Raw genomic sequence first — 18,106 nt, forward strand, 5'->3', positions numbered from 1 at the left:
GTGTAATCAGAACAAATTAGGGAACTAATTAAATACACAGCACAGTAAAAAAAAGGGAAAAACAAAGTAAAATATTTTCATCAAACTAGAAATGAGTCCGGACAGTCAATGAAATGCGACTTACCATGTGACTTCCCTGGTAGCTCTGACTGAGCTACGGCGGGAAGCTGGTGCCACACTGTGCGCTGTTGCGTCACTTCCGCCGTAATTTAATAAACGCAATATATCACTCCGTTACACACACACACATACATATACTGTATATATGGTGTATAGTAATATCTGTTTTTTGTATTTGTGAGACGTCATAGAGAGGGGAGAGCCAGGTTGGAGGAATATTGGCTCCGGTAGTTAGTCTGCGTGTGGAGTGCATGAGCTGAGTTGTGGCTAACGGCTACTCCTTTGAATGTGTGTGTTATTGCTCTTTTTGTTATTAAAAAACGACAGATTACATCAGCGACTGCGTGCATCCTTCTTTCCGTATTAAAGGGCATTACAATATATCTAGAATGGGAGGTGCACTGTCTCTTTAAAAAAAAGTCATCCATTAATTTGCACTGTTTCTCCTTTGTTGAGCTTCGTCTAAAACAACTTGAATATAAAGTAAGGCGCGAGTTCGATCGCCTCCCTTCACCTTGCTGGGTGCTTGGCGCGCATCCACGCACTCACCCACATACGAACGCGGCCACCAGGCGGAGATGCTCAACCGCTCCTGTTATTAACGTTATTAACGTTATCTCTCGCGTCACTCGCCTCCAGGAACGAGACGGCACCCGCCACCCGCACCGCCACCGCTGGCTTCGAGGGAACGTGGCGGGGACAGGTGCACCCACCCGGGCCGGGATTTCGACGGCTGCGGCGACTAAGTTGCGAGAGCAGCAAGTATGTCGCCATTGTGAACCGAGTAGTGATGGGATTCCTCCGCCTTCTGCCCTCCGAGCGAGGTAAGAATACTTGAGTACGACTCTAATTCGGAGTTCGCTACTTGTCACTTTTTTTTCTTGTCCCGGGACAACTAGCTCCGCCGGCTATCCCCCTCCTCACCCTCTCCTCCTGACTTCCACTGTTTTCTCGCGTTCGCCTCGTCCCGTCCATGTTCATTTTTAACAACAAAGTTGGCGCAAACAAGGCTACCATTGTGGCGGATCAGCGGCGGATTAACGGGCATTTCTTGTTTCAACACCTCCCCCCGCCCCCTCTTCTATCGCTCTTGCATCTCTTTTAGACATCTTCATGAAAGCCCCTCTTGAAAGTCAAATGTGCTGAAATGCTTCTTGCTTTGGGGGAAGCCCAGCAATGATGCGTCGTGCTAGTAGTTTCCACAGTTTTAAATGGGGATTAGCGAACAGGACAGAAGGGCCATCGAAACGTAGCACTATTGGGCCTGGGGAGCATCCAAAATGATAAAAATGAATAAAACACCAAATACAGAAACAAATAAATACGACGGATGTTACATAGAAAATATAGTTTAACAACTGTGGTCAAGTCATCAGTTTGTTTGGCTCAATTGTAGATGTGTTCAGACATTTTGGGGACTAGGAATGGGCATAAAGCTTTGATCATTGTGGGGTTGTTGATGTGAATGCCTTTATTTAACCAGGTAAGGCAATTCAGAACAGGCTCTCATTTGCAACGCCGATTCGACCTGACTACAGATAGCACAGGAAAACAAAGCCAAATAAAAGCAAGTACAACAAACAGTATGTGGTGATCTAGTTGCGTATTGACATAATAAAGGTACATTACATCATAGCACATGGTGACAAAAAAGATTCACAACAGGTGCAGCGGTCGTGTCCAGTAATCCCTCCCAGAATTTTGGAATTAATTGTCGATTGGTCTTAAAGCAATGGAGGCAAAATGCAGTCCCGCGATGTCTGTCGATCATTTTTAAAATCATTCTATCGTTGTAAATGGGATTTTTGATTAATCATCATTTTTGGTTAATCGTGTCTCGAACAAACGGAGTCTAATAAAAAAAAAGTCATTTAAAATGACAGAAAGACCCAAATTTATGACTGCTAGATACACATCTCCAATCCGTTTGGGGATTCGGAATAGTCTAAGTATTCCCTTGTGGGATCGTTGATTAATTTCTTAAGACAGTGGATGCAAAATTTTTCAATCTCCCTTGTCTTTGACTTTGTTTGAATGTGTAAGTTTCGCACAAAATAAAATGGCCGGCCAAGTCAATTGACTACCAAGTCTGTTGGAATGCTAATCGTCACAAAAGACGCCATCTCTGTATTACGTTGAATCATCTTGAATGTGTCAATTGCCACACTTTTTAATTGTTTCGCGCTGCCGTTTTGGTTTGCAATGGAATACAAATTGGCGTATCAGTTGAGTCTTCAATGCCCATCCATTGACGCAGTAAACTAATTACAGATGTGTCTATAACCTTCATTTCGGCATCCCAATCTTTTTCTTTTTTATCCCTTCTGCGAAACAAGCTCCAAATTCCACTTGCCTCCTCCTTTTTTCCATCCGCTGTGCTCCTCTCCCCGCCCCACCCTGCCGTATGTGGCCAACCCAACATGTGGGGAGGTAATCCCAGCTATTAGGGTAATCTCCTCAGCATGACGATCAATAGAGGAGGGTGCGCGCCATCTACCAGACGAGAGAGAGAGAGAGAGAGAGAGAGCGGAGAGGCTTGGGATGGTGGGAGAGGGTTGGGGGGCAAATTTGGGCTAAAGAAAAATGATTTAATCATAGAGATTGGGTCAGGGGGCTGGACAGGGGTTGGGGGATGGGTACAGACTGAGCAGACAGAAAGATGAGACGGGACAAGGCCATCCTTAGCACGTCTACAGTGACTGACGCATTTGTTAACTGCTTTTATGTTGACTTCATTCTCTCACCAGATTGATAAAGTATATTCATCCATCCATCCAGGTGTTTTTTAAAGTGACTGTTGAAATAAGCGAAAGGCCACACTGACTTTATTCTCACTCTGTGGCCATGCGTTTGTTTCGAGATGGTGTGCAGGATATCCAGATGGAAGGTGGCGGCGACGAGTAAGGCGTTTTGCGTTCCGCCCTTTCTTCTGTTTAACCCCGTCGAGGGCTGAGACGAGATTGCGTGAGCGCGCAAGGGAATCGGGTTACTATAGCACCATTCTACTCCCGAGCGAGCGGGGCGGTGTAAAAGATGCAGTATCCCCGACGGCGAAACCTAATCCACACCCCTGCTGCCAGCTGTCATTCTCCCGCTTTGCCGCAGGGCAAAATGGCTGAGCGCGTATTGCCTTACCTCGCCGCGATCGTCAACTTGATCGCAACTTGCAAAAAGGACATTTTTACACATGTTGGCATCTTGCTTGCCGTGTTAGCCGTTGTTCAGGGTGCACTTTGCATCGCAAAGCTATGCTAGGATTAGAACGTGTACCTCAGGTTTGATGTTGATGTTAAATGCTCAGCCACATTTTGGCCAGTGTTTTGTTAGAGCTCATATCTCGGTTGTTGGTTACGTCACGTCGGAGCAAAGACCGAAAGACCTCTTTGATATTGTCGTAAGGCTGAGACTCGCAAAAGATCAGATGATCTGAAACAGCCGAGACCTTCCACCTTCCATGAAGCTGTCGAGATGACGGGAGCGCGCGCTGACTTCAGCGACTTCTTTCCGACTTTTGAGTTTTTAGCCCGAAACGTTTGAAATCTTTCGGCGGCCGATCAGCATTAGACCCAATGCCCAAAACGTACATCCGTCCAGCGGTTTGAAACCAACGAGAGAAACGCTTGCTGCGAGTCGAGGCTGACCTTGCCGCGATAATCTAATCCCTGTTGAGAGTGCTTTTTTTAGAGTGCAAGTTAATGCCCGCAGATTATACACCAGTGTCTCCCACACCAGCCAATCCATGCTAAATCGAGATCGGGTGCCCACAAACGGGAAAAGTTAGCCACGAACACGGACGATGCTCCAAAGACTATTTCAGGGGAACTAATGAAGGTGTTTGGCAGTGTTCGCCTTTGATTTCACGATAAAAGGACCACTCGCGGAGCGGCTGGCCTAGTGCGGCGAAGAGTCATAATCCCTGCGTATGTGGTGTAACTGCACACTGGCTTGACAAGGCGGCCGGGCAAAGGGGGCGGGGCCATTTGTGCACCAAGTTAGACTGCGGTGCCGGCGGCCGTCTAATCTCTTTGGTAGATGAGGCTGTTTGCCCAACACGGGCTTCATTGTTGCTAAGTCGCTCGAGGAACTCGCTTGATTGGTAGGCCTGCCAAAGCGTATACGAATGGTTTCCTCGACGCACGGCGGGAAAATGAGATAAATACCGACGGTGCTTTCTGTCCGATGTCCAAGGAAATGGCCGATGCCGCCGCGTAACTCCCCTTTCTGATCGCCTTCATCAAAGGCCCCAAGTCTGAGATGTCACAAAAGCGTTAAGTGACAACATGAATGTTGCGCCCTCCCCCACCCACTCGGCGATTAAAGCCCCCGCGGGGAAAAACATCACAACCGTCTTCTTCCCCGATTTGCTGAGAAAATGATTTGGGCTCAGCAGACGAACCGCAGACTTTGCGAACGTGGCGCCGAATGCAACGATAGCCAATGAGAAAGCAGGAATTTTTTCAAACAATCATGAGAGCAGCATGGACGAAGGAAAAGCATCGGCGGAAACATGAGCGTGATGGGGCGAGGGAGTTTGGGGGGGGGGGGTGCCTAAGCATCCAATTATAGTCTTGTAAATAGGGACCCGGAAAAATTCAGTCTTTAAAAATGCTCTAACTTGCATCTTTAACTCATTCAGTGGCATCCAATTCTGGACCAAGTCTGAAAAGACGTTTAAAAACGTCTTTGGGAGTGAATGAGTTAAATGTGAGATGGTAGTTTTCCCAAAAAATTTCAAATTCTCCAAGTCGTCTGTATTTTGCTTGTCTTTGCCCATCTTCCCTCCTCTCTTCCTTTGCTAGTCTTGACTCTGTTGAATGACATAACACCTCTCCTGTTTGCTCCTCTCGGCCACCGCGGTCTCCGCTACTCTCTACTCGTCGTCACTAGTTTTTGTGCGCCGTCTCCGTCAGTTTTTGGCACTCTTCAGTCTTCTCTCCTCCGTTCTCGTTAGCTGTTGATTGGAACTGATGTATTTGTGCATTTTAGCAGTATCCCACGTTTTCAAATTGAATCGATGGTTTCTTTTGTCTCTGTGGAAATGTTCATGACCTCTTGTCTGTATTTTTAATTTGCCGGCCTTGTATTATGGACAATGAAGTTGAATGAGAGGGTGAACACGGAATCAATCCGACCCAGTAGCCTGAAGCTAAAAGATATACTCGCTGTTTAGGATTGACATTTTTGTTGAGGATTGTAAATGTGCGGTATTATTTGAAGATGAGCAGGCTTTGTGTTTACCCAACAACAGCAAAAAAAACAAAAAAAACATTGCCGTTGATTTGTTTGATGCCGTTTGATGAAAACAGACAGGATTATTGGTCGGAAAACAGTCGATGAGGAGGTGCGGCTTAGTGAGCCAGCGAGCGAGGCTCTGGACACAAACATAAGGACAGTCACGTGCTCGCTCTCCAGTCAGCGCTAGCTTTGGCACAGGGCCCGCTGCGACTGCTTTTTGGGAATATTTGGATGACCTCACCTCGAAAACACTCGATAGATTGTGAAGAAAATACCGATGCCGTCGTACTTGGTTACAATTTAACAGTAAAAATAGCCACGGGAGCCATTTTGGATGCCTTGCAAAAAAACCAAACAAACATCATATTCAGTCAGGATGCTATTTGTAGTCCTTGGCAGGAAATGACACCCCCAGTTTTGGTGCAACACGCACCCCGGCGGGAGCTATTTTCATGCAGGAACATGCTCACACACACGAAGAGCACACGGCAGTCTCACCATGGGGAGTTTGTGCTGAGCTAGTTGTGCGACGTCAGGATGAATCAATGTGAGGACAGCTGACTGGCCATGCCTATTCATCTGCCAAAGAAAAGGGGAGAGAAAAGGGGTGGGAAGCATTCTAAAAGATATGCGCAACCCCCCCCCCCCACCCCACCCCCTCCCCGGGAGCAACATTACTTTGCGCACCTCTTCAAAGGCACTAGGAGTGCAAGAGGTGAACAAATGCCTGATGAGACATTTTTGGGAGATTTCCACTTTGTAGGTTGCTTGACGTAGTGCCCCCCCTGCCACCCAGACTGATGGCCTGCTTATTCCCATCTGTTGACTTCATCCCCATTGTGCTTTAACCATAACCCCCCTAATTGACACCCTCCAGTTTCCCATGCGCATCCACCCTGACTACCCCCCCCCCCCACCCCCCCCCCCCCCCCCCCCCCCCCCGCGTCAGAGGACGGCGTGCTACATTACCCGTAGGCTAATCTGACGGCGTCTGCAAACACCTGCCACCTCGTGACGGCACTCCATCTCGAGCCCCCTCCCCAGGACAGATGCCACGCGGATAAATGGACAGGCAAGCTTCTGTCGCCCTTCTAGAAAAATCACCTCCGTCGCACTCGTCCGTACGAAGCCCGGTCCAAGTTGTCTGTTGTTCGTGCGGCGACGCGCGGGCCGCCGCCTCTCTTGCTCAAACAATGCCCCCCCCCCCCTCGACCCCCCGACCGAGACAGCGGGGGCCCAGACGTGAAGTGATGTGACAGTTCTAGTACTGCAGACACAATAGCAGGTTTTTACTTTTTGCTGCCCGGATGGCGATCGGACTGCGGAGTGTACGTTCTTTCACACCCCCCCCCCCCCAAAAAAAAAACTGTCGCCGTGTGTCTGACCCAGTCACATGTCCGGCAAGCTCTGTTCAGAACAGGCACCATTGTGCACACAAGCACGTGTCTGCGAGCTACTTAAAGCTCCTTTTCCCCCACAAGTTTGAAAAGACTACACAGCAACCATTCATTAAACAGCCGTGCTTAACGCGCCACCGCCAAACAAGACCGTCATGTCGGCGGCGCTCTGCCCCGGCGTAAGTCTTGCGTTTCTGCGCTCACCAAAGTTAGGACATAATGGATTATTGATCGTGAATTAGTGTGTGCTGACCCCGAGGGCCCATCCTCATCGGGCCAGGAATGAATATGTCTCTTCATGCTTGGCCTCACACACTCAATTTGGACAGAGGCCGCTCGCTCTAATAGATGCAGACAGCCGCCTCTCCGCTGCCGAGGGACAAAGGTTACCGCTCGAGGTCTCTGTAATTGCAACTTGTCCTCAATGGATTGTCAGCGTCGAGCTTGCGCTTATTTTCCCCTCATTTATGATATGAAACGGAGTTGAAACAACAACAAAAGAACCGTCTGCTTCTTAAAAAGGCTTGTGAATCAATTTATCAGCCTGTGAATTAATTCAAACTAATTTGCTTGATTACTATGGACGTTATTGTGGATGAATTGCATGTACAGATTTTTAACATTTATTCTGGACATCCTCCCTAGTCAATATCGATGGGGAAAAAAAAAACCTACACACATTTTTGACGGACTGTCCTAAATTACCGGTAAGCATTTTTTTACCCCCCGAATTGCAGGAGCCTTCGTCATGTGCAAACTGCATTTTACTATACAATCAACACTTTTAACAAAACAGGAGAACAAAAGACATATTTGAAGAAAAAAACAAAAGACATATTTGAAGAAAAAAAAGTGATACAAAACCACTTTTTCCCTACAAAATAAAGACTGTTAGCTAGAAAATATGAGAACTATAACTGTGATTATTACAAAATATACAATATTAGACACAGAAGATTAAAAAAAAAACTTTGACATAATTAGAAATTTCTTCTACCCTCAAAATATTTTTGACAACAAAATTAGCAGAAAAATGCACAAATAGATCCAAATGCTTGCACGAATCTGACCCTGAAAAAAATGTGATAAAGAAAATAAATATGTGAAAAACTTACTTGGGGAAATAAAGATATTTGTACTAAAATATCAAACAAAAAATATGAAAATTTGACTCAGAATAATATAATTTTTTTTTAAATAGACCAATAAATGAAAAATACATTGCTCTTCCAATTGATGATAAAATGTTCAGCTCATTTTTTTTAATTTTGTATGGACAAATTCAACTGTCAACCATCCTGCATGTAATAGTTTGTATTTCTTGTTCAAATGTTTAAATGTTGAAAACGGCTAACTTGACAGTGTTCTCTTTCAGGTTGAGTTGAGCCCGCACATTGGAGAAGAATGAGTGGATAACTCCAAAGCAGAGATGCTTTCCGGATTTTTGGCCGCCTTCTCCAACGACCTAACACCTCTCTGAAAGCAACCTCATTGGCAAAAGTCAACCCCCCCCCCCCCCCGCAACACCCGAGGAACAGCGATCGATGGAGGCCAAAGCGAGGCGGCAGGAAGAAGCGCCGTCGAAAGACTCTGAGACGGAGGACGCCGCCGCTTCTGGCCACGCGTGCGGCGTGTGCGGCCGCAGCTTCCCGCTCCTCAGCTCCTTGTCGCAGCACATGCGGCGACACACCCGCGAGAAGCCCTACAAATGCCCCTACTGCGAGCACAGGACCGCACAGAAGGGAACCCTCAAGGCACACATCCGCAGCCACAAGCTGGGCCTGTTCGGCCTCGGCGACCGTCAGGCCAACGCGGAGATATCGGACGCTCCCGAGATGGGGAAGAAGAAAGCCGACAAGAAAAAAGAAAAAGACTCCGAGACCGAAGCGTCGGACGCCCGCGCCTTTTCCTGCAGCGTTTGTGGCCAACACTTCCCCCAGGTGCCGTTACTCAAGTCGCACATGAAGCGGCACCGCAGCGCGCAGGACCACGGCTGTCGCATCTGCGGCCGCCGCTTCCGCCAGGCGTGGTTCCTGCAGAGCCACATGCGCATCCACCGGGTCAGAGCGCAGCTGCGGGGGGGCAAGAGCGACGACGAGCCGCCCGCCACCATCAACGGCGTGGCGCAGGACCCCGCCGCGCTGGCCAACGACGAGTGCCTCTACGAGCTCTGCGGTTACTGCGGCCACTTCTTCGTGGACCGCAAGGCCTTGCGCGCGCACCAAAGTTTACACAAACACTGCCGCGACGCAGCGCGAGACCGCGAGGCCTCACAAGTGATCAAGAACCGCTTCCTGGAAAGCCTCAGCCTCACTCGCGTGACACCGAAGGACGCCCGGGCGGACAGGAATCTGGGCCGGAGAATCCCGGAGTTGGATCCCGTGTGCAGCTTTCAGGCTTGGCAATTAGCCACAAGGGGGCGACTGGCGGAAAGTGCCGAGAGTTTCCCGGGCTGGGAGGAAGGACTCGCCGGCGCCGAGGAGGAGGCGGCGTATCACGCGGCGAAGGGCGAATCCGTCCCCGCCAAGCCGGAGAAGAAGAGGAAGCCCAGCGACGTGCCCGCTTCCGGCGCCAAAAAGAAGAAGGGCGAGACGGGCCTGGAGCAAGCGGAGAAGGACAAGAAGAGCTGCCAGAAAGACCGCATCCTGCTGAATGGACTCGGGCAAGCCTTTTACGAGGCGTTGCAACACAGAGCCGAAAAGGACAAACGCCTCGACCGCAATCAAGAGCAGGAAGGTAACAATCAACACTTTTGACAAAATAGGAGAACAAAAAGCATATTTGGGGGGAAAAAAAGTGATACAAAAAACACCAAATAAAGTGTTTGACAAAAACACAAACGTATTAGTTGGAAAATATGAGAACTATAAATGTGATCATTACAAAATATACAGACACAGAAGATAAAAATAAAAAACCTTGACAAAATTACAATTTTCTTCTACCCTGAAAATATTTTTGACAAGAAAATTAGCAGAAAAATGCACAAATGGATCCAAATGAATCTGACTCTGACCCAAAAAAAAAACCCAAAATGTGATGAAAAATAAATATATTATTTATATATTTATAATTATATAAATAAATTATATATATTTATAATAATATATTATAATTATTTATAACTAATTTGTGGAAATGGAAACAAAAAAATGGAAAAATACAAGGAAAAAGAATATGAAAAATTTGACTCGGAATAATAGAAAAAAAAAGGTGAAAAAAAATTGCCCAATCACGCACATGAATGAAAAATACACAAATGCCCCAAAAAGTTCCTTCCTTGCTCGATGCACATTTCATCGCAGGGTTTCACCGGTCCTCTCGCGGACCTGCGATGGAATTGGAGCAGTTCTCTTTGGAACATGTGGCTACTTTGAAATAGTTTTCATTGCATCTGCTTCTCCAACGCTTTTCCTATTTTCTGCCTTTCAGACGAGAAGCCTTTGTTGTGCGAGCATTGTGACTTCCACACTGCGGACGCCTCGCTGCTCAGGTCTCACGTGCAGGCGCAGCATCAGGACGGGAAACGGCGCAAACAAAGTAGTTCCCAGGCCTCCAGGTACGTGGACTACCTCAGGAAAAGGAGCGCGCTGCTTTGTCAGCCCTATTGGAACCCTTACCCCGGCCTGCCTGCCGAGTTGAACGTCAAAACGGAGACGGCGGACGACGGGGAAACCAAGACGGGCGGCCATTCGGGCAGTCTTCTCAACTTGTCGGCACAGACGGCGGACAAGAAAGGACGGGACTCTGTTCTAAAAGAAGCTCCGCCGAGGCATCGATGTCCGTATTGCTCCCACGCTACGTTCTACCCGGAGGTGCTGTGGATCCATCAGCGGGTCTCGCACAGGGTGGGCAACGGCAGCTCGGCGGCCCCCAAGTGGGCGCCGTGCGCGAACGGCGGCGTCCGGGCTCCAAAGACATCCCGGTGGAGGCGCACGGGGCCTCCGCCGTTCCTCGAAGGGAAAGACTGCCCGACGTTGCCGGCGCCCAGAAGCCGCCGCACGCAACCGCCAGCCGGCGGCGGCGCCAAGCGGGCCGTCGCTAAGAGCCAATCGGGCGCCAAGTCCAAGCCTCCGGCGAAGGACGCCAAAACCGCAGATCCGTGCGTGAGGGTGAAGTCCGAACGGAAGCAGGCGGCGGAGAGCGCCGGCGGCAATGCCGGCGCGTCCGGCAGAACGGTGGCGGCAACGGAGGGAAACTTCCCAAAAGAAGGCCTGGGCTTCATGTTGAGTCACGGCGCGCCGTCGACCAACTCGGATCGACGGCTCTCCCAGAGGGCCCCCGCTCTGAGTCCCAAAGGGGCGGACTTTTGGGCCGCCATGAGCACGTGGGGCCACCGGGCCTACTTGGAACCCCTCCTTTACACTCAGCCCAAGAGCGACGGCGCCGCCGCCGCCGCCGCCGCGGACGCGCCGCCGGACTTTGACGCGGTGAGCCTGCTGAAGAGCTACAGTCCTCACGAGCTGGCAGCTCTTTACCAGCATTGGGGGTTTGTCGACCCGAGGCTGGACCCGCAGGGTGAGCGCCGCCCTCCACGCAAACTTCGGCAACGCCGTCGAGTGTTCGTGACGTTTCGACAACCTTTGTGTCTTTGCAGCAATGTTACGGCTCAACGGACATTTTGCAAATGAACTCCATCCCTCCTCTGAAGCCTCCAAGCAAGTAAGTTTGGCTTTTTTTTGGGGTGGGCGGGGGGGAGGGGAATATGTGTTGTGTAAATAAGAGGAGAGCGCTTCATTGTTCACGGCTCTCACCGCGTGTCCCCGGAAGAAGCGAAAGTTGACTTACACGCAGGGCTCATTTTTTGTTCAACACAAAATTTACCCGATTCTTGCTCATATGGACAACAGTGTACGTACTGCCTTAGTTCTTAAAAAAAAAAAAAAGTCTCGAAGCTGCTGACCTCTTGTTGAATTTGGGGGCGGGCAGGCCTTCAGCAAAAGGTTTATTTTGGCAAAAACTATGTTTACATTCTCAGCGGTGTGAAAAAACAACAACTTATTTCATGTTGTGACTATGTTTATATGATATACTGTCCAAGAATGTAGACATTATTCTGAGGGGTGGGCAGTCTGTAATCACGGCATTTCCATTCATTCTCGCATCAGAATCAAATCGGAATCGATGTGTGTCGTTCTCCATGTCATCCGTTTTTCACGAGTGTCGTGAAGTTGAACTTCTTCTTCCGTTTTCCCACAGGTGACCAGCCGCTCCACTTCCACCTCCACCTCGGGGTCTCTTCATAAAGGAACGTGAAGACCGGCCAAGACAACCCACCACCACCGACAAAAAAAAAAAAAAAAAAGGTGGAGTCATCAGCTTTCATTTTCTGCGCGCGTGTGTGAGAGAGTAACACGCATGCGTGTGTACGCGCTCACTTCAAAATGAAATAAGAGGAGAGTCGACACTTGCAGTGACTTGATTTGGGCATCCACCTGAAAAATGTCGGAGAAAGCACAAAGTCCACCCAGGCAGGCCAAAGCCTGGATTGAACCCCGCACCTCTGCACCGAGAGGCCAACGCGCTAACCAGTTGACCGGGGGCGGCACCGTTGAAGCCGTTTGAAGTCGTCGTCTCAGATGGATGCTTAGCGAGTTTTAAGTCCAAAATTGCAATCCTTTCTTGTTTACACAGGCGGCTTCGCGGTCCACCGGTTGGCGTGTCGGTGCATCGGCGCAGGGTTCACGTCCAACTCCAGCGTGCCTGCGTGTGTCGTCTCCACGTACTCCGGTTTCCTGCCACATTTCAGAGGACTTTTGTGAGGACAAAATGGATGGTTTTCAATGCACCCCCACTCGTCTGAACACGGCATTGCAATTCAGATGAGTTAAGCCGTTCGCTTTGATCCATCTCGCGGGCCGGCCGTCTTTGCCGCTTGCTGTCGACTGAAAACGATGTCAAGTAACGACCTGAGCAACCGTGAAGTCGTTTTCAGTCGACGGCCAATGGCAAGATGGCCGGCCCGCGACACTGATGACTCGTCTTCCTCCATTGCTGTGCTAAGAGTGACCGCTGTGAAGGTGCGTCAAAATATTTTGTGCTTGATTTACTTGTAGGGCGGCGCCGCCATGTTTGTTGGGTTGATTCAAAGCACATGAACGGAGCCGCGGCCCACAACTGACATGTTGCTCACGGTCCACTGGGGAAAAAAAAAAGTCAGTATCGCTTTTGTGTGAATTGTCGGTGCAAAAGAAAACTGGAATTTTGTTCATGGGACACAGAAGAAAAACGATTGAATTCTAATTCTTCAAACTGAATTTCCACCAGCTTGAAAGCTTTGATTTGTGGGAAATGTTCCGCTCCAAAGACGTCTTTGTATTTTCGGGTCGCTCCTCAGCTGATGTCTTGTGTTTGCAGACTTATTTAGTGTGTTTCTACTTGTAGTTTTGTATTCATTTGTCCCATAGACAAAATGTATTTGGACCAAAACAAAAAAGCCATCAAGTTTATGGGACGTGAGAGTGACGGGTTCTGACAGTGTTTTTTTCTTTTGCTAAATAATATGTTCGAGATAGTCTTCATTGTTTGTTCAAAGCTTTCCTGCAAGTTTTCCATCGTTTCCTGCTGCAATCCACTTGATTCAAACGATCAGATCATCAACAATGATCCTGATCATTGGAATCGACTCAACTATATTTATAGAGAACTTTCAAACAGCCATCGCTGCATACAAAGCGCTGTGCATGGAACAACTAACAAATACAAAGATAAAGCAGCAAATCGGTAACAAAGACAGTAGAAAGCAACGAACAGCAAAACCGAGAATCAAGTGCGATGCAACAGGGAGACGTGGGAAATCATCCAGCAAAGCGGCCGTCAGGGACCAGAGTTTGACACCTGTGCTCTAAGTACTTCATATTTGTAGTTGAAATTGTTCAAAGAAAGATGAGAAATAAACAAAGCTTCTCTAAGTCGTTTCTGTGCCTCTCAAGACATGACGTGGGACTGACCATAACGCCGGAACACCTCTGAGCAAGCGCACCAGCACACTTGTTAGTCTTGCTTGAGTGTTTGTCACCAAAAAATGAGGAAGCGAATTATTGTTGACTGATAACTCCAAACTTTTATTGAGCAGCAGGATTCGTGTTCCTCCCCACGCCGACGCAAACTCTGGAGTCAGGCCGGGTCGAATCAGCATTTGAGTCTGCGAACGCAACAAATTCAAAAGTTGCCTGGCGTGTCTTCAGTTGAGAGCCCGCTTGTGAAACATCTGTGCAGAAAATGACGCATCAGGAGAGGAGTTACCATCAACGCGAACTGTAACCTAATTACCCAGTTACAAGTAAGATCTTACAACATTTAATGCAATTAAACGTCACGGCGTCTTGCGCCAGTCCTCTTGTGTGAATGCTTGCCGTTTCAGTTTGCAGGTCGGACCGCAAGGTGGCAGCAAAACCAAAGAATAGGAAATGCTTGCGCTTTGCAACTCAGAACGCAGTGGGGACAGTCAGACCAAGTATGAAACAAATCTGCCATAATATTTGGGTTACTCTATCCGTGACTTTCCAAACATAAATGAAAAAAAAGGTTTGGTTTCACTCGTATTAGTATTATGACACCATTCGTGTGATGCGGACAATTAGATATGCGGGCTCAAAGCGGCAGTAAGGAGTTCCGTGAGCCCTCTTTCTGTGGCTCGGTTTGGTGAAGATGTCTGCGGGACTGGGGACCTTCTGAGCAGTTTGTGAGAAGCCATTCTTTGCGCAGCTGAGAGCCGAGCGCAAAAGACACTCTTCACCACATGTGGAGGACCTCCTCAAAACGCAGCTCCCCAGTACACATTAGTTGATTGGAAGACAGGTAAGACAGGGAGGTCGGCACCTGGATTCGAACACATAACATGAAAAATGTGAGGCAGATGAAAGTGAAAAACTTATAACTGCATGTTTTTGGTGAACCCCATGTAGAATTTTTTTTCTCCTTTCGATACACTTGCGCTTTTTTTTCCATGAAAACCTTACTAGAGATCGTGTAGCCCAAAAAAAACGACATAGTAAGGCGTTTTTAGGCAGAAAAAAACGACCATGTATGGTAAGGCCTTTTTAGCCCGAAAAAACGACATAGTATAGTAAGGCGTTTTTAGCCCGAAAAAACGACATAGTATAGTAAGGCGTTTTTAGGCAGAAAAAAACTACCATGTATAGTAAGGTCTTTTTAGCCCGAAAAAAAACGACCATGTATAGTAAGGCGTTTTTAGCCCGAAAAAAAAAACACATAGTATAGTAAGGCGTTTTTTAGCCCGAAAAAAACGACATAGTATAGTAAGGCATTTTTCACACAAAAAACGGCATAGTATAGTAAGGCGTTTTTAGCCCGAAAAAAACGACCATGTATAGTAAAGTGTTTTTTAGCCCGAAAAAAACTACATAGTATAGTAAGGCGTTTTTAGCCCGAAAAAAACGACATAGTATAGTAAGCTGTTTTTAGCCCGAAAAAAAACGACCATGTATAGTAAGGCGTTTTTAGGCAGAAAAAAAACGACCATGTATAGTAAGGTCTTTTTAGCCCGAAAAAAACGACATAGTATAGTAAGGCGTTTTTAGGCAGAAAAAACAACATAGTAAGGCGTTTTTAGCCCGAAAAAAACGACATAGTATAGTAAGGCGTTTTTAGGCAGAAAAAACAACATAGTAAGGCGTTTTTAGCCCGAAAAAAACGACATAGTATAGTAAGGCATTTTTAGCCCGAAAAAACCGACCATGTATAGTAAGGCGTTTTTAGCCCGAAAAAAACGACCATGTATAGTAAGGTCTTTTTAGCCCGAAAAAAACGACATAGTATAGTAAGGCGTTTTTAGGCAGAAAAAACAACATAGTAAGGCGTTTTTAGCCCGAAAAAAGACATAGTATAGTAAGGCATTTTTAGCCCGAAAAAAACGACCATGTATAGTAAGGCGTTTTTAGCCCGAAAAAAACGACCATGTATAGTAAGCCGTTTTTAACCCGGAAAAAACGACCATGTATAGTAAGCCGTTTTTAACCCGGAAAAAACGACCATGTATAGTAAGCCGTTTTTAGTCGAAAAAAACGACCATGTATAGTAAGCCGTTATTAGCCGAAAAAAACGACCATGTATAGTAAGCCATTTTTAGTCGAAAAAAACGACCATGTATAGTAAGGCGTTTTTAGTAGCCCGAAAAAACGACCATGTATAGTAAGGCGTTTTAGCCCGAAAAAACGACATAGTATAGTAAGGCGTTTTTAGCCCGAAAAAAACGACCATGTATAGTAAGGCCTTTTTAGCCCGAAAAAAACGACCATGTATAGTAAGGCCTTTTTAGCCCGAAAAAAACGACCATGTATAGCAAGGCGTTTTTTGCCGAAAAAAACGACCACGTATAGCAAGGCGTTTTTTGCCCCCAAAAAACGACCATGTATAGTAAGGCGTTTTGAGCCGAAAAAAATGACCACGTTAGTAAGGCGTTTTGAGCCGAAAAAAACGACCATGTATAGCAAGGCGTTTTTTTTCCGACAAAAACGACCACGTATAGCAAGGCGTTTTTTGCCCCCAAAAAACGACCATGTATAGTAAGGCGTTTTGATCCGAAAAAAATGACCATGTATAGTAAGCCATTTTTAGCCGAAAAAAAGACCATGTATAGTAAGGCGTTTTTAGCCGAAAAAAACGACCATGTGTAGTAGGGCGTTTTTAGCCCGAAAAAAAAACGACATAGTATAGTAAGGCGTTTTTAGCCTGAAAAAAACGACCATGTATAGTAAGGCCTTTTTAGCCCGAAAAAACGACCATGTATAGTAAGGCCTTTTTAGCCCGAAAAAACCCCGACATAGTATAGTAAGCCGTTTTTAGCCCGAAAAAAAACAACATAGTATAGTAAGGCGTTTTTAGGCAGAAAAAAACGACCATGTATAGTAAGGTCTTTTTAGCCCGAAAAAAACGACATAGTATAGTAAGGCGTTTTTAGCCTGAAAAAAACGACCATGTATAGTAAGGCCTTTTTAGCCCGAAAAAAACGACCATGTATAGTAAGGCGTTTTTAGTAGCCCGAAAAAACGACCATGTATTGGAAGGCGTTTTTAGGCAGAAAAAAACGACATAGTATAGTAAGGCGTTTTTAGCCTGAAAAAAACGACCATGTATAGTAAGGCGTTTTTAGTAGCCCGAAAAAACGACCATGTATAGGAAGGCGTTTTTAGGCAGAAAAAAACGACATAGTGTAGTAAGGCGTTTTTAGTAGCCCGAAAAAACAATATGGTATAGTAAGGCTGTTTAAGCCCGAAAAAAACCGACATAGTCCAGTAAGGCGTTTTTAGTAGCCCGAAATAATGACAGTATAGTAAGGCGTTTTTAGCCCGAAAAAAACCGACATAGTATAGTAAGGCGTTTTTAGCCCGAAAAAAACCGACATAGTATAGTAAGCCGTTTTTAGCCCGAAAAAAAACGACCATGTATAGTAAGCCGGTTTTAGCCCGAAAAAAAACGACCATGTATAGTAAGGCATTTTTAGCCGGAAAAAAAACGCCATGTATAGTAAGGGATTTTTAGCACACTGGACAGGGTTTGAACCTGCGCTGCCTGGACGGAGAGCCAGCGTTTGTACCTCTACACCACCAGTGACTGTGTGCACTTGACATTCATTCTGGAGGGTTTGCGGGAAAAATTAACTTTCTGCTGTTTTTTTTTCTCTCAAGTCACTAAGCTGGGTTTGAACTGGAGTTGCGTGGATGGAACGCAGGTGTGTATTCCACTACACCACCAGTGACTGTGATTTGCCTTGCACGATAGGCATATTTGACATGCACTTTGGACGGTTTGCAGGAAAAAAAAATTGCTGTTGTTTTTCTCCCATTACTGAACTGGGTTTGAACTGGAGTTGCATAGGGGGAGCGCCAGCATTTATTCCACTACACCACCAGTGACTGTGATGAGCTTTGCACAATCGGCATATTTGACATGCACTTTGGACGGTTTGCAGAAAAAAATAACTGCTGCTCTTTTTCTCACGTCACTGAGCTGGGTTTGAACTGGAGTTGCCTGGACGGAGCACCAGCATCTATTCCACTACACCACCAGTGACTGTGATTTAGCCTGCACGATAGGCACATTTGAGATGCACTTGGGAGGGTCTGCAGGAAAAGGATCACTATACTATGTCGTTTTTTTCGGGCTCAAAACGCCTTACTATACATGGTCTTTTTTCAGCTAAAAACGCCTTACTATACTATGTCGTTATTTTCGGGCTAAAAATGCCTTACTATACATGGTCGTTTTTTTCGGGCTAAAAACGCCTTACTATACTATGTCGTTTTTTCGGGCTAAAAAGGCCTTACTATACATGGTCGGTTTTTTTCGGCCTAAAAACGCTAAAAACACCTTACTATACTATGTTGTTTTTT

At 46.8% G+C, this 18,106-nt stretch overlaps 1 protein-coding gene and 1 long non-coding RNA gene across 3 annotated transcripts in view; one reads left to right on the plus strand and one right to left on the minus strand.

Moving 5' to 3' along the window:
- The first annotated feature begins 271 nt into the window (after positions 1–271).
- On the plus strand, positions 272–13,663 carry LOC127603750 (zinc finger protein 516-like). 2 transcript variants are annotated; one of them, XR_007963123.1, is made up of 6 exons: positions 272–944; positions 8,128–9,488; positions 10,185–11,270; positions 11,350–11,414; positions 11,952–12,058; positions 12,387–13,663. XR_007963123.1 is itself a non-coding variant. In XM_052070340.1 (5 exons), the coding sequence occupies exons 2-5, from the start codon at positions 8,297–8,299 to the stop codon at positions 12,006–12,008; spliced, it is 2,400 nt and encodes a 799-aa protein (XP_051926300.1). In that variant the 5' UTR covers positions 272–944; positions 8,128–8,296; the 3' UTR covers positions 12,009–13,663. The 2 variants fall into 2 exon arrangements, 1 of the variants encoding a protein (XP_051926300.1); XM_052070340.1 differs by having other exon boundaries at positions 11,952–13,663.
- Positions 13,664–13,821: 158 nt separating this feature from the next.
- LOC127603810 (uncharacterized) overlaps positions 13,822–18,106 on the minus strand; it is a 40,590-nt gene continuing 36,305 nt past the window's right edge. Inside the window, exon 3 of the long non-coding RNA XR_007963132.1 lies at positions 13,822–14,573. This is a non-coding gene — a long non-coding RNA (uncharacterized LOC127603810). The remainder of the gene's footprint in view (positions 14,574–18,106) is intronic.

This window comes from Hippocampus zosterae, chromosome 7 (genome assembly GCF_025434085.1).
Source record: "Hippocampus zosterae strain Florida chromosome 7, ASM2543408v3, whole genome shotgun sequence".
NCBI lineage: Eukaryota > Metazoa > Chordata > Actinopteri > Syngnathiformes > Syngnathidae > Hippocampus > Hippocampus zosterae.